Source organism: Anopheles coustani, chromosome 3 (assembly GCF_943734705.1).
Source record: "Anopheles coustani chromosome 3, idAnoCousDA_361_x.2, whole genome shotgun sequence".
In the NCBI taxonomy this organism is placed as follows: Eukaryota; Metazoa; Arthropoda; class Insecta; order Diptera; family Culicidae; genus Anopheles; species Anopheles coustani.
In genome coordinates, this window is record NC_071288.1 from 28,057,608 (window position 1) to 28,073,088 (window position 15,481).

At 47.1% G+C, this 15,481-nt stretch overlaps 2 protein-coding genes across 2 annotated transcripts in view; both read left to right on the plus strand.

Moving 5' to 3' along the window:
- Window positions 1–15,481, plus strand: part of LOC131259180 (small ribosomal subunit protein mS33) — a 162,771-nt gene that overhangs the window by 136,227 nt on the left and 11,063 nt on the right. The gene's annotated exons all lie outside the window — the stretch shown is intronic.
- LOC131259173 (serine proteinase stubble) overlaps window positions 1–15,481 on the plus strand; it is a 55,683-nt gene that overhangs the window by 29,777 nt on the left and 10,425 nt on the right. Inside the window, exons 3-8 of the mRNA XM_058260609.1 lie at window positions 10,116–10,506; window positions 10,777–11,111; window positions 11,186–11,331; window positions 12,374–12,680; window positions 12,792–12,981; window positions 13,072–13,369. Coding sequence (XP_058116592.1) covers window positions 10,116–10,506; window positions 10,777–11,111; window positions 11,186–11,331; window positions 12,374–12,680; window positions 12,792–12,981; window positions 13,072–13,369 — 1,667 coding nt within the window. The remainder of the gene's footprint in view (window positions 1–10,115; window positions 10,507–10,776; window positions 11,112–11,185; window positions 11,332–12,373; window positions 12,681–12,791; window positions 12,982–13,071; window positions 13,370–15,481) is intronic.

The window sequence follows — 15,481 nt, forward strand, 5'->3', positions numbered from 1 at the left end:
GTATTATTTGCATATGTTTTCAAGCTCTTGAGTTATTAAATATGATTCCTTCTGTCTCTTTTGCTAATATGAATAATATCTAACTATCTTCTGCTGCAAGAAGTTGGAATAAAATAAAAATACAAATAAATAAATTAAGATAAACATTTTAGAAGCTCAACTCGCTAGTTTATTAACACTTATGTTCATACAGGTACATCTTATATATGTAATATCACAATGCCTTATGCGCTAGTAGTGTTTTATTGCATGTTTGTGAAGAGATTGCTTCACCCAAAGATTCTTTGTTCACGTTTTCCTTCTTTTTGACTGACATTGGGAAAAATAGTAACGGTCGCTCATCGTGGTTCCCTAATTAGAATCAGACTTTTCTAGTACGTTTGTTTTTCCATGCTTCTAAAAAAAATGCTTTCATCCTTAAAGCATCTTGCATTTGCGGCTACCGCGCGTAACCATCTCTATTGGAAGACTTCTCGAGTAGCGCACGGCTCGATAAATAAGGTACGCGATCGCACACACGATCGCCGTAGCGAAGACACCGACCGCCAGCAGCACGTCCAGCATCAAGTACTCGAACCACGACAGATGGCGCACGCGTAGCTGTTTCGCACCGCCGTTACGTGCCACGTACTCGATCCACCAAATGGCGCGCTCGATCGATGTTTGCGGTTGATCGGTCAGGAGGCGGTGCAATTTGTTAACGTTTTCTTGATACCTGAAGAGGCGGAAAAAAGGGGAGGAAAATGTGTTAATCTTTTGAGTCACTATGCGGCACGTGAATACTTCGAGCAGGGAGGCCAAGTGCACTTACCGGTCGTCCGTACAGACTTCTCGCAGCTTGTCCGCGAACGTTTGCGACTCGTAGTCGATGAGCGAAATGATGCCCGCCTCATACTTGGCGATCTGGCGCAAATAGTGCTCGTACGAGGTCGAGTAGCTGATGCCGACGACGGGCACCTTATGCTGGATGGCGTCCTCCACGTTCATCTGGCCACCGTCGGTGACGAAGGCGCGCACTTTAGGGTGAGCTGTAAATGGAAAAGAAAATTATTAGTTATGTCGTCGTTAAAATAACACAAAGTGTTTTTTGTATAGAAAAATAAAGTTAGGACCTGAGAAATAGGTTGTAACAAAATTGGAAAACATCCTAACTAATAACCGTAGGACGCAATCGTGAACAGAAAGTGAGAATAAACAAAGTCTGTTTACGAGAAACGCACCCCCACACTTTGTAGTGTCATTTGGCAAACAAATCAAGGGTAAATGTTTTTCTCAAGCATGCTCCTGTGCGAATGATGCATTTCATTTCCCCCCTGATAAATACGCCCCTTCATTTTCCTTCCTGTCGTAAACATTCTCGCGGGGTGTACGCCCGCAGATATCCCCTTCACAGCTGCGAGATACTGCGTTCCGGCACTTTGTTATTGTTGTTTTGATGCATTTCTCAATGAACCGCGAATGGGAAGCACGTGCGTAGAAGTGTGACACAGTATTTTCAACGCTGCTATAGTAAACCTCTCTACACACATCCATCACAACCTGTTCCTCGCCACGCCGCCTCTCGCCGGCCTTCCTCGGTCTATCTTGGCCATCAACAACAAATGTATTCAAGCAAACAGTTGAGTAGAGAAAAAAAATGAGAAAAACAACTGCCAAGCCCCCGGGGATTGCGCGAAACGGTGCCGCGATTGGATTGGCTCAAAGTTGAGTGACGCGAGTGTACGGAGACGTTGGGTGAACAGGTGGCGGCGCCTCGCGTCATTATCTACCTCCCTATCCTTCCTCGCGGCCAACATCCCGCCGTCCACTATCTAATCTTGTTTTTGTTTTGAGTATTCTAAACATTCCCCAACGAACGAGACCGGCAAGTCCTCTCCATCTACACCCTGCTTCTACTCCTTCCTCCAACCGAAGTCCGATCCGGTCTTTGTCTATCGAACATGAAGACATCTCTCGTTGGTCCACTCGCGCCACTCACCGGGAAGTACTTTATATTCACGACGATCATGGCTGCAGCATGCGAAGAATGTATGAGGTGGATGAGTTTTTTATTCCAATTTCTATTTGCAAAACAACCATCCCGGCCGGGAGGGAGACAAACCGGTGGTCCATTTAAAGAATGTGGAGGGTCGGGTGGTTGTTTTGAACGGATCTTAGGCGCGATCAGACAATGTAGAGCTCGCGAGGGGCTCGACATTTCGCTCCGCCGGGAAGAAAACGTGCGTTTTTCAAGGTCTCGCCGCTGGTTGAGTCGTATCTATTTGTGTGGAGGTGTTGTTGGAAGGATGAAACTATACTGCGCATATTGTTTGCAAAATATTAAGGTCAATAAAGACACTTTTTTGTGTCGCAACTTTTTGGGACGTTTTTGTTCTTTTCTAAGACAGAACAGATTTTTATCGTCAGAGTAAGCTGTCCTCAAACCATATTTTAATCTATGACGTCAAGAATAAGGGGCTAATGAAGTGTGGCTAATCACACACAACGACTACTTACCCAAGACAGCCTCCTGCGGGACGCTGTAGGACTGGTAGATCCGACCGGTGCTGTTAATCAGCTCGCTGTCCTCGGTCAGTGCCCAAACGCTGGCCAGGTCGAGCCGCTCCAGCGTTTTGATGATCTTGTCGACACGGGCTCCGACTGACGTCACGGCCAGATTGACGTACACGACCGGGCCGTCCGAGTGCGACAGGAACAGGGCCAGATCTTCCGGCAACGGTTCGGCCACACGCCGCTGGTGGATTCCTCCGAGGTGTACCGTCGTCGGCCCGACCGGGCGCACATTTCCCAGCAGCTGGAAGGCATTGATTAGCAGCAGGTCGGCGTTCTGTTCGATCTGACGCAAATCCGAGATCTGCTCGCCAAAGTTGCTCTTCGCGATCGCGTTCTGGGCCGGAATCTCTTCCGTGTAGTAATAGAATCTAAGGATGGAAAGCAGTGCAAAAAGGCATCAAAGGTTAGTTGGGCTATAGGTTGATAGCAACGGAGAGGATTCTACGGCAAACCAAGACCCATTTCGGCGTCAGCTTCTTATCGCTACCGCCATTACCACCAGCAGCTACTTTGCCACTCGTTTATATTATGCGAAAAACATGTTTGTCCAATGGGAGCGCCCTTATCAGTCGCCCTGCTTCTCAATTCACCTACGTCATCAGGTTCGGCTGTAATTATTTTCTTCATTGCGACGTAGTTTGAACGTTATGAAATCTAATCGTGTATTAAAAGGTTGTCAAAAGTCTGCACAAATCAAGGCCAAATGTCACAGAATTGATTTTAAGCTATGAGTTCTTTTTTATTTTGCTGATAAAAGCAATCTGAACTCTTATCATCTACCGTATGCTGCCGGAGGGACAAACTGGGCCAAAAGTTCATCGTGCGGGACGGTTGGTTTGTTATCAGAAGGGAATTTGCTGTCTCGTAACCTACTGTCTGTAAGGTCGATTATTGATATATCCATTAAGTAAGAGATACGTTAGAATTGTTTTTGAAATGTGCTGATTGATTCATTGTTGGGCAGATACTAATGGATATTTGTTTTTGAACACACATCATAAATTTAATCTTGTCAAAATGAACTACTTCACAAAAATAAAAAAAAACATTATCAATAACAGGTTCAACTGCTAATACAAAGGACGTTACTGACCACTTATCTAGCATGCAACTCTCAAGTCAAATCAGGGTCATGATTTAAATATTGGACAACGCACTGACATGGTTTCCAGTCGTCATGCAATATACTTCACGAAACCCTGCGCAACAAGTTGCCCTTCTACAATGAATCGAGAAAATATCAGCTTCTAGAAACGCACCACATGCTCAAGTGCAACAACCGGATATGCACCGGACGTGACAGCCCGTTCCGAGTGGATGGAAAACCAAGCTAGGAGCAGCGGTTCAACTAATCGCAATTCCAGGAAGCTAGAAGTGTTGCGTGTGAGCTGAACCCCCGAGAAACGTACGAAATTGGGGTGTTTATTCACGCATTTCAAGTTTCCAACCAGGCAAACTTCCGCGGTCCAGAATGTTCGTTTATTTTGAACAAACTCAAAGCCTCTTTTGTGTCAAAAACGTCTTCTGTAGCACAGTTTGTACCGGCAGAAGAATGAGACAGCTATTGGTTACAGCCGGGCTCACTTTTACTTTCGTTCGGATCTATGACTGCTGCATCTGACTTGCACATTTGCACGTTCGGCGCACGAGGGTGAGAAAATCGTTTGAGGGCAGACATCGTAAGGTGGGAGCGAGTGGTGAAACATATGCAGCAGCACGAGGGACAACGACTGGTTGCTCAATTATAATTGCCCCAAGCAGGCCCCCAACACCCGACCCGGTTCCTTGCAGGTTTGCTGGTTTTTCCCTCGCCTTTACTTTACGATGTCAGGGTTGAATAATTCATTCTAGACAGCGATAATTGCCCACCACTGGTGTGCGAAAGGGGGGCTCGTTGGGTTTGGTTCGCATATCACCTGCCTCTCGTCGACATCGTATGTTGTTAGTAAGCGTATGACTTACCTGTACCACACGGTAAACAGTACGCTGGAGATGCGCTGCAGCAGACTCAGATCCTCGCTGAACGGCATGAAGATACTGGGATAGCCGATCGGGTGGTTCGGGTTGCCGAGTGCCTCGTGTGCGTTGATGTACGCCCCGCCGTTCGCGATGCCAACCAGTGGCGCACGGAAGTGTTCCGCAAACGCGTTCATCAGCGTCACGCCGGACCACTCGACGATGACCACATCGAACCGGTTGCCGGGCTCGGTCGAGCTGGCCGACTTGATCAGTCGCTGTACGGCCGGATGTTGCAACTCCTCGGCCGAGATGGTGCGCATCACGTCGAAGATGTTCCGCAGCATGTCGCGCCCGTCCAGCCCGTCCACGTGCAGCTGCTCCAGGGCTGGCGAACCGTAGGCGAAGCCGAGATCGATCTGCTCGATCCGGTCGGCGAGCGTACCGTTTCCGGTGCCCTTCGGTGGCAGGTCGAGCGGATCCGTTGTCATTAGCACGATGTCGTGACCGCGCCGGGCAAGCTCCTCGAGCAGCGGTCGGTAGACAAGTTGATGCTGTTTCAGCGGCACCGGGAAGATTGCCAGTATCTTGGCAGCGTCTGCGACGGCGAGCAACGTGGCCAGAGGGAGGAGGAGGAGTAGCAGGAGCGGCACGGGGCACATTTTCCCCGTCGTATGACGAAACCGACCGGTTGCTGGGGCCATTTTTTTCTCACTAAGGGCTTGCGATGTTTCTATTTTCGTCGAGCAAACACAACAATTTGTCGTCAAGTCAATGTCTAGGTTGGAGACTACGTTTCGTCGCTCACCGCTTTTTTTATCTTTTCGATTTTCCACAACAATTTCTTCCCAAAGGGTTAAGGTAACACTCTCTGCCAATGTTCAATAATGTAAAATAATTCGCTTCTTTTCTCGAACTTGACACTTTTCGAATTGTGCTCGAAACGGTTGGAATTCGCGCCAGTTAACCTCCGCTAATTGACGATTGGTTTCGACGGCTGGGCACGCCTCCAATTGTGGGAAATTCGGTGGCCAGACAAATTGGACGAATGTGGCCTGCCCGCGAACGATACCTCCCTGCTTCACCTCTGCGTCCAATAATTCCCCTTTCTTCGCGTGATGGAATAAATTTCACTCAATAAAGAACACAATCAACGCGCTAACTCGGTCACACCCCTCGGTTTGTTCTACAATTGAATTGTTCCTTTCTTGTGCGAAACGAGAACAGAATGGAACGTTGATTCACTGGGCACTTTGGTGCAGAACGATCCTTCGACAATACTTCCGCTTCGTTTAGGCTGCGTAGTCACGTTTTCCAAGGCACTTCACTGGCGGCCTCGTGTCACCGCGATTGTTCTCCCGTTGCTTTGAAGATAGGGTTCCACTTCCGGTGGCCACGACCGTTGAGCCTGCCGGTCGACCAATGGCCGTCCACCGTGCTTGAAGGATGCTTTTATTCTGAGCCCGGCTAGAAAAAGGGGAAAAATACAAGAAACCATACGTTAGTAGATGCAAATTAGTCGCGTCGTTCTGACGTGTGCGAGCCTCCCGCGATGTACATATATATTGGGGGGTTTCGTTACGAAACTCCCGGCCAAACGATGGCACATGACATCGGTGGGGTGATGTTCTGTGACGTAAGGGGCTTTTATGGAGCGTTCGATAATTGTGGCTGCGGCGGCCTCGATAGACTCATTATCATGTCCGTTACAATTCGCCAGGAGAGCGTTTGTGTATTCTTTGATTTATCAAGAATGATCGCTACCCGATCGGTGCCAACTATTAAACATCGCATCATCATCTCGTCAATCCATACATAAGCATACAGCTGTGTGCCTTTTTGTACGGTTGTTCTAAAACTTGTTGTAGTATCAGTATTTATTTTCTTGTTTAAATACGCAAACAATTTATTTTTGAATGTCCTTGTGTTTTTTTAAACACTTCACCCATTTTTGGCGTACGTCGAACTGTACGGCAAACGACGGTCGCAAACGGAAAAACACACGCTCGAGCTCGTGAAAACGATGTTGCGATAAAGTGGAGTGCGTTAAACGGTTAACTTTTCCCAACCAAATAACCTTCCAACACGCAACGGCAAACGAACTGGAAACGGTTGGCTAGTTTGGAAAATTATCTGCCAGACATGATATCATTTTTCCTCATTAACCCTTAATGGTCATAATATTATCTTATTGAAAATTATCTTATTGATTTCAATTACAATAAACCTCATTTCGAAATTAATGAAATTTACATCGGCGATATCTTTTTTGGAAAGAAATATTTTCAAATCTTTTCTCGCCGCTGCCCATCGAAGGGTTAGTCGAACATTGTGCTGCTATGTCGTGCAGTTGGATGGGTACACTCGCAAAAAAAGAGGAACCAAACACTCGTCCACGCTAGGTGGGGTCGCGGATTTAATTCTCTAACATTCACTTGCACCCTCCCCCCCCCCCCGCTGCCTCGTCGAGGGTGTCTTTAGCCAATTATCCCTTTGTTGCCGTTACTTTGGCTTTGTTTGTATCGGCGAGGAAAGCAAGGGCCTGTTTTGTTCTGTTTTTCTCCAACGCTGCCAACGGTGGTCGATGTTCACGGGCGTGTAGCAACGGACGGTCAGCTCCATGCCGTGACTCATCCTCAACTGTGCACGCGGAAAGCATGCGGTAGTCCCGCTGTCCGATGCTGCTTCCCCCTATCGACACATGTGGACTCCACTACCCTCCCTTGGCCATGTGTTGGGGCGGAGGGTGGCAGTTGCTTGAGCAACAACAACGCGTACGGCGCGTGGTCGTCCGGTCTCCCTCTTTGTGTTCCGCCCGAGTTGCTACCGCAAAAATAAAATGTTGGTGAAGATTCAAACGCTTGAACTCGACCACGAACACTTCCTGCGCGAGAGAGCGTCGTTCGATGTAGCGGTTGCCTGTTTCCATCGCCTCAGTGTTGCTCACTTTCTTTCGTCGCACTTCCTCGATGTTGTTTTTACTTAGACATTTAATTTATTCACGGCTCCTTCCTCTCCGGACTAACAGTTCCTTCAACGGGAATGGAAAAAGAAATTGAGCACACTTTCGGCGCAGTTGATAAGACCAGTGCTCTAATTCGCCACGCCTATGTTTCGCCTTTCGACGAACGCAACAAAGAATTTTTTACCACAAATTAAACCACTTCCACAGCCTCCCTAAGATCGTTCGCCCCAAGAAGCACGCGCACTAAATGTGTCTCACCTTCGTTCCGTTCCTTTTGCTGCAGGGCTGCCCCCTTTGCTGAGCCGTGCGTAGACGCGTCTCGTAAGACGACACTTTAGTTTTTGTTTCTTTGCGTTGCTTATCTCCCTTCGCTTTGTGTGTGCGATCGCGCGACTCAGCTGCTCGCGTTCAGATGCTGACGCGAACCGGTTTCTTTATTTGCTCGCTTTGCATAAACCAACCGCTCGGTCCGGCTTTTGCAGTGAAGGGTTTACCGTGAAGCGGTTCGAAGGCACCTCAAAATGCAGAATTTTTACACAACTCGGCAGGTCACAAAACTGTCTCGGCACGTGCACAATCGGGTGGCGGCTAATTAACGACACCAATTATTCCTATTACTTGGCACTTTGCACAATGGGGGAAAGAAAAAGGCACTATGACCGCGCGGTCGCGATCCGTTGGGGCGTTGTTCACTTGGGGAGTTCCACTGCTCAACTGAGCGCGCTCGGCTCGGAACCGGCCAATGTATATAGGTTGTGCTCGAATGGACCGTAGCTATGGTGGTAGTTGTGTTCAGCAGCGGTGCGTTGTTGGACGCGATTAGACGAGCTCCCCGCGAGTTGGAGACCGCGAGGCATCATCTTACGGGAGAGTACAATACCCTTGCAGCACAAATCGATGAAAACGCGCGTGCTGCTGCCAAGGAAACGGGCCTTGATGCTGACCTGCGTTGTGCGGTGCGTAGGAACTCACGGACAGTGGTGGACGTTGTTAACGGTGCAGCACGTCAGATGAAGAACGGCTAGTGTAGCACCAACCGTTCTGGGAACATTACTTGGAGTGGCAATTATGAATAGTAGCATGAATCTATGAGGTCATTAGTATTTGAAGTGAATTATGCCTCGCTTCGTTTGGAAAGATTTATACACCGCATCGTACGAATCGATAACATGTCATCGCAATCAAATAAAATAATAATAACCCCGTACAATTACCGTAATTTGCTAAAAGCAATAAAGATAGGCTTGTTCGTAGAACATATAACTAATGCGGCTATAAACCAATTTGAATTGCATTTGATGCTTCGGCACAACGGCAGATTAAAATGAAATGTTGTACGATTTTTCTTATTTTTTAACAGCCTCGAAAGAGGACAAACATCTACGAATATTCTAGAAAAATCGATTCAACCGTATCCTTCTATGGATGGGAGCCAGAAACGATGCAACAGATGGCGTATATAATTTCCATTGCGATGATTGCGATATAGTTTTGCTTAAGTGTATGTGGGAAAATTATCATATACTCTGCGTAGTATGCATAAATAATGATAAACCACTTTATTATCCGTCTGTGCCTTTTAAGATACGATTGAAACCGTGCTGTACTTTTATTGGCGTGTGTCACTAGCATTATCATACGACCTGTATTCATTTTTTCTCAATTTTTACTATATGCATGAAAAAGGAGGTCAAAAATAGAATACTTTCCCAACACCGTGCTCTAGATACAAAAAATTGTTTGGCACCGTTTCCTGTGTCCAGATACGCGACGGGAATAGAAGTTGAGCAGTAAACAGGGACTGTTTATTTTTTTGTCTCGACATGCGCGTCAGCCCTTGGCAATGCATTTCTCTGCTGAACCTCTGGAACCGGCATAACCGAAAACAAATTTGATTTAAAAAAACAAACGACGCGAAATATCTAGAAATTTCGGTCGACCACGCGCATCCCAACACATGGCGTCGGGGTGAAATGACCGCGTGGTGTTCCCCAACGCTGCATCATTCACAAGAAAAGGCTCTCAGACACGTTCATTCTGAACCGCGCGGTTCCACGAAACGCGGTTCATCCGAGCAGCTGCATCGAGTGGTGAGAGTTATATGCTCTGGAAAGTATACAGAAAAAACCTCCCTTATTATGCTAGTAGCATAATATTGTCCCCACATTGGCGTGAATGAAAACCCCAGCACGAATGCAGCAGAAGCCGACGGAAGATATGGTTTGTCGAGCGCCATCACGAAGGGTTCGTTGTGTCCACCTCCAACCCCCCCCCGGGGTTGATTGTAAACAAACCCCACGAGGGACCCACGGTAGGCCATGTTTTGTTGTATTTTTAGCTCTCGCTCTAACGCCGCATTAGAGAAAGAGAAACACAAGCCGGGCGCATGGGGAGACGTTACGCAACTTGTTGATTCCGTATGAACTCCCGCGAAGGACGGTAGAAAAAGGTCGAACAACATGACGCCATCGCTTAGGGATGACCAAAAATGGTGAATGATCTCGGGTCGCGAGTGGGACTCTAGGATTGAACCGTTAACCCTTAGCTGCTAGGGAAGAAGCTGGATATTTACGGAATAAATCTTTTATTTTAAAACCATGATTTTCATATAGTCCATTTGATTTCTCGCATATTGTTGCAGATCTAAAAATCTCCACCATGTGGAGTCGATGGAAGGCATCGATTCTACTGTTCACGGCCTGCTGTTGGATCGCTGAGCGGGCCCCGGCGGTGGCGGGAGTGGCGGCAGTGGGCGCGGCATCGGCAGGCTCCGGCCATAACCACTACAAGATCAACCCGAACCCGTGCGCGGTGAACGGCATCGAGGGCACGTGCATGTTCGTCTGGGAATGCATCAAGTCCGAGGGTCAGCACGTGGGCATGTGCATGGATCAGTTCATGTTCGGGTCCTGCTGCTCGCACAACCTAACCGACAATGTGATACCGCAGAACACGCACAACTACCACCAGACGCTGACGTACCGGCCCAAGCCGTCCTCGACGGGTGGCAAGTACAAGCCTCCGAAGCCAAGGTAAGGTCTCCCCCATCCCCAGGAGCTTTGTTTGCCCCGGAGGCGCAACCCTTAAACTTATAACAACAAGAGTAACGCACCGTAATCCATTGCCTTCTGACCTAATCTACCGTTTCCTCCTCCCCCCTCTCGGTTCGGTTCGGATCATTCTGGGTTTGTGGTCAAAACTCCCACTCACGCACACGACAACTCACCACCCCGCCAACGGAAACCCCCCTCTGCCATGGAACCCGACGACGTGAAACCTGAACTTCGAACTTCCTAAAACAGCACTTTCGTTAGTAGCAACGGCTACACAACCATCTATCGACCGAACGGCAGTGGAACGCTGGTGATACGACCGTCGCATAATTTCCACCAGCAGTCGAATCTGCACCACACCTATCACCATAACAAGCCTAGCCATGCTTCCACCAGCAGCAGCAACAACGGCATTAGTAGTTCCAGTAGTGTTAGTAGCGGGGGTGGCTCCTTCGTCACCGGCAGCAATCACTTTAGTCAAAAGCCAACAGAGGGCACTGTAAATAAACATTCTACCTTATCGACCCCGGTCCAACAGCAGCAGTCGGGAGCGGACCAAGAGATGGCGGCCAGCGTAGCGACCGGTAAGAGTGACGCCTTGTACGATAGGTTCCCTATATTGAACAGCTTCTAATTCCGACGTCCGTTTGCCCGGTAGGTATCTTCACCACCCACTGGCAGGCCACGACGGAGCCGAGCTTCATCACGCGGACGAAGCCCCCGAAGCCGAACAAACCGTCCAAGAAGCCGATCCTGTCCATCTCGAACAACATTCAAAGCACCGCACTGAAACCAAAACCATCGGTAGGATATTTTGTTGAAATTTAATTTGTTTAACTTCTGAAAATTTGCAATATTTTTCTGGAATAGTTTTCTCTAACTCGCGATTTGAAAAATGGAAAACAATGTTATAAAATTCACACTTAGTAATTGCACCATATTGTTAGTGTGCAATGTCTTCTTCTTGACGTAACGACCTCTTGATCATGCTTGCCCTTTAAGAGACTTTTATTCTTTTGTATACGTGGATTGTCAGTCCTCTCGTACAGGGGAGGTATATTTGTCTTGTTTTACTTTAAATTTAAAACGCAAGTGAATCAATTTAGTCGATTTAGAACACAAACAGTAAATACAGAGGTCGATGCAAAGCTATTTTCTGCACCACAATGGTTTACAAATGTTGGTTTGACAGTTGGTTTACAAATTGTTTTCAAACATTCTTGCATTATGTAGCAGATCTTCCCAAGAATATCTTAGACGAAATAGGTAACCTGGATGTCTGGATCATAGTGTTTCAGTTGTAACACATGGCCTCGCGGATAGTGTCGTAAAATATGTAATATCCCGAGTAGTCAAAAGTGCTCCTCGGTGCAAAGTTATGGGATATGGATCTTGTTGGTCGCTATGATATGGCCGCAATCAAGTGTGAAGATTTTTCTCACGTGTAACCTTCCACCCAACGCCGCAATTACTTGTTCAGTAAGTGAAATATACTAAATTCAAACCAACTGTCAAAAATATTCCCACAGTCTTTTTCTCTTCACATGGTTTGCTTCGACCTCTTTTTTAACTGATCTGGATTTCGAGGCGACCGTTTACTACCGACAGCTCTTTAAAACCTTTGTTTATTTTTCTGGAAAAGAGTTTCAGGTTTCGTTGATTTTATATATTTTGGAGAATTTATTGTTTTATAATGGCTTGTGAATATTTTGCTGACTGACCAATGAAATGTAGGTCAAATCTGTTCTGACTGCAATCTGCGAATGGCAGCTTATGTTGGCGGGGTAGAGCTTAAGCATCAGAAAGCTGTAGGGTGTGAGCTTAACGTGTTCTTTTATGTTCAAAGGCCAAGCCGACCAAGCAAAGTACCAGCACAAGCACAACCAGCACGACCACGACGACGACCACGACCACCACCACGACCACGACACCAAGGCCCACCACCACCACCACCCGAAGGACGACCACAACGTCGACCTCCACCTCCACCAGCACCACCGCGAGGCCGACCAGCACGGACGCCGCCAGCAGCTCAACAGGTCCCCCGGCACCCGTGTCACCATCTGTGATTGACGTCGATGAAGTATCGCCGTCCTTAGCGTCCTACACGACGGCCCCGGGACGGTACACCATTTCCGCAGCAAGAAACGCTGGTAAGTCCGGCAGTGGGTCAAACATAATGGGCCCGTTGATTGGGGCGCGCCTGATTGGATTCTCCCGTCCGTCTCATGCGATTTGATTTCGATTTTCTTCCCGAACAACAGAGTGCGGCATTCAAACGATGGGCCGACCGGAAACGAGAATAGTGGGCGGCAAGAACGCTCCCTTCGGGCGCTGGCCCTGGCAGGTGTCGGTGCGCCGGACGTCCTTTTTCGGCTTCTCGAGTACCCACCGGTGCGGCGGAGCTGTCATAAATGACAACTGGATAGCGACGGCCGGGCACTGCGTCGACGAGTAAGTCCGGCGGCGGCGAGCGGATGACCCGTGCGGCTTTTTCACTAATTGCACCTGTCCACCTTTGCCCCCCGGGCGTCACTCTTTCAGCCTGCTGACGTCACAGATCCGGATACGGGTGGGCGAGTACGACTTTTCCCACGTGCAGGAGCAGCTGCCGTACATCGAGCGGGGCGTCGCGCGCAAGGTGGTCCACCCGAAGTACAACTTCTTCACGTACGAGTTCGACCTGGCGCTGGTGAAGCTGGAGCAGCCGCTCGTCTTTGCGCCCCACATCAGCCCCATCTGCCTGCCGGCGACGGACGATCTGCTGATCGGGGAGAACGCCACCGTCACCGGCTGGGGACGGCTCAGCGAGGGAGGCACGCTGCCGTCGGTGCTGCAGGAGGTAGGAAAACGATGCCCAATCCCATAAAGCACATGTCATCTTGTTGCCGCTTTCATTTCATTCCCTCGCACATATGGCTACAACGTCTTAAATTTCAAATTGATATTTGAAGCACCGTCTGGCAAGAATGGGTTCTTTGGAATATGCGGAGCTGTGTTCGTTATGTTGCAAAAAAGTGTATTTTAAATATCCGCTTATCGTTTCTTTCTTAACATTGTGCCCTGTCATTCGACAATTCGATTCTCCGAATTCCAAATCGCTTTGTGTCACTTGATTCTCATGAAATCGGATATTCTTGAGGCATTCTTGAGCATTTGTGAAATCTGGTTATGGAACCACATTGATACACGGCAATTTTCCTCGATTTTCACACATCGCTTTACGTTTATTCGTTTATTATATCTGTTGAACTTTTTGGTTGACATCAAAACTTATTTATTTGTCTCGTTTCGAACCAAATTTTGCAATCAGCATCTTCAATCAGCAGAAGTAGAATATTTCTCTGAATTCCGATGGCAAGTTTACAAGAAGCGCAAAGCAACCATTGCAAACAGCAAAATGTTGTCACTTGGTCAGTCAACTGTTAAAATAAGGTTTTTGGTGGGCAAGTGAAAAATAGATTTTCAAAAAACGCATTACTTTTGCAGTGAAACACTCAAATCAACATCAAATGTGCTTTATTTGGATGAGCTCGCGAATAGTAATGTCTACACAAAACGAAAACAAGTGACAGCAAAACTGATATTTTTGCGTGTATTTTCAGTCTTTTGCGCACCGTGTAAACTAAGCATGAAGCATTCTCCTTCAGAAAATGCAACACTTATTGCAGATATTTTCATTTGTCTACAACATGAAAGGTCTCGAGCTTAAGCAAAAAGTTTCATTAAGATACCGGTCCTACCACGAACGTTTTGTCCCTTCAAACCCGGTTGGAACCGGTGTCTGACGGTGTTATAAGATCGTACGGATAAAAAAAGAACGTCACTCGGCAAATGTGAATCTCATCTGGTGAATGAACGTTTATGTCTGTAGAAAAATTCTACACATTGAGTAGCAAAAAAACAAAATCGTACGGATCCGCAGAGAAGCACGGGACAAAGTGTCTCGCATATAGTCTTTGTTCGAGTGCATTCATAGAGCACCAGCTTCGTACCCGGTATCGTAATTATGAGTCGCGTTTCTCGTTGCCAAGCCTCACTCTGTCAATTGCAATGAAGGTAGCGCTTCCAGCACTTTTAAAAGATTTTTTATTTTTCTTTTTTAAAGGTGACGTTTTTAGATAGAGAACTTTTTTTATATTTTGTTTCAAACCTGAGAGTCTGTATGCTAGCACGCAAGCATTTTTAATTAACACGACACTCAAGACATAGGAAGAGTAAATTGGAGCTGGGAAAGTACTGCACTGCTGAGAATCTTAATAAATTTCTCAGACTGTGCACGAGACTTTATCCATTCTGTTCTCTTAATGGATGTTGCAATTTTAATTGCTTTCTTACTAATTGAAACGTTGATTACGCCCCTGGTAAGCGGATTCCATTACTTAGAACAAATATTCTGATTCGAGGAAATATGAAACAGCAGGAAACAACAAAATTGTATGAAGTTGCTCTTCGTCTTTTTCCCGACAGTTTGGTTCAATGTTTAATACATAGTGTTGCTGAAGCATATGTCGAACAGAAAATGCCATCGTCATTGCTGTAACTGGTTACACTGGTATAAAAAAGGTCAAATGTTTCCAACATACTGTCAGCTCGTCTGAACCGTTCGATAACGATGAGACGACACCGCCAAACGCCTTCACTAGGACCTTTTTGTCTTTCGGTCGTGCAGTGCTGCTTCCTTACCCGATGGCGTGAACGAAAATTATTGTGTGTCAATTTGACATATGATGCAGCGTGTCTGTTTCGTCCTTGCTCTCTTCTTGGGAGCAATCATCCCGGTGAAGTGAAACCTGCTCGTTGTCAGGGCTTTTATGTTGTTTCTCCGGAAAAAAGGATGAAACGGAGTAATTGGAGAATGTTACAAAGTATATTTGTCCCTTCGGGGACATGGAAATCATTAGACACGGTGAAGTTTTGTGTACAAATCTTTCATGATTCTTATGTTGCATAT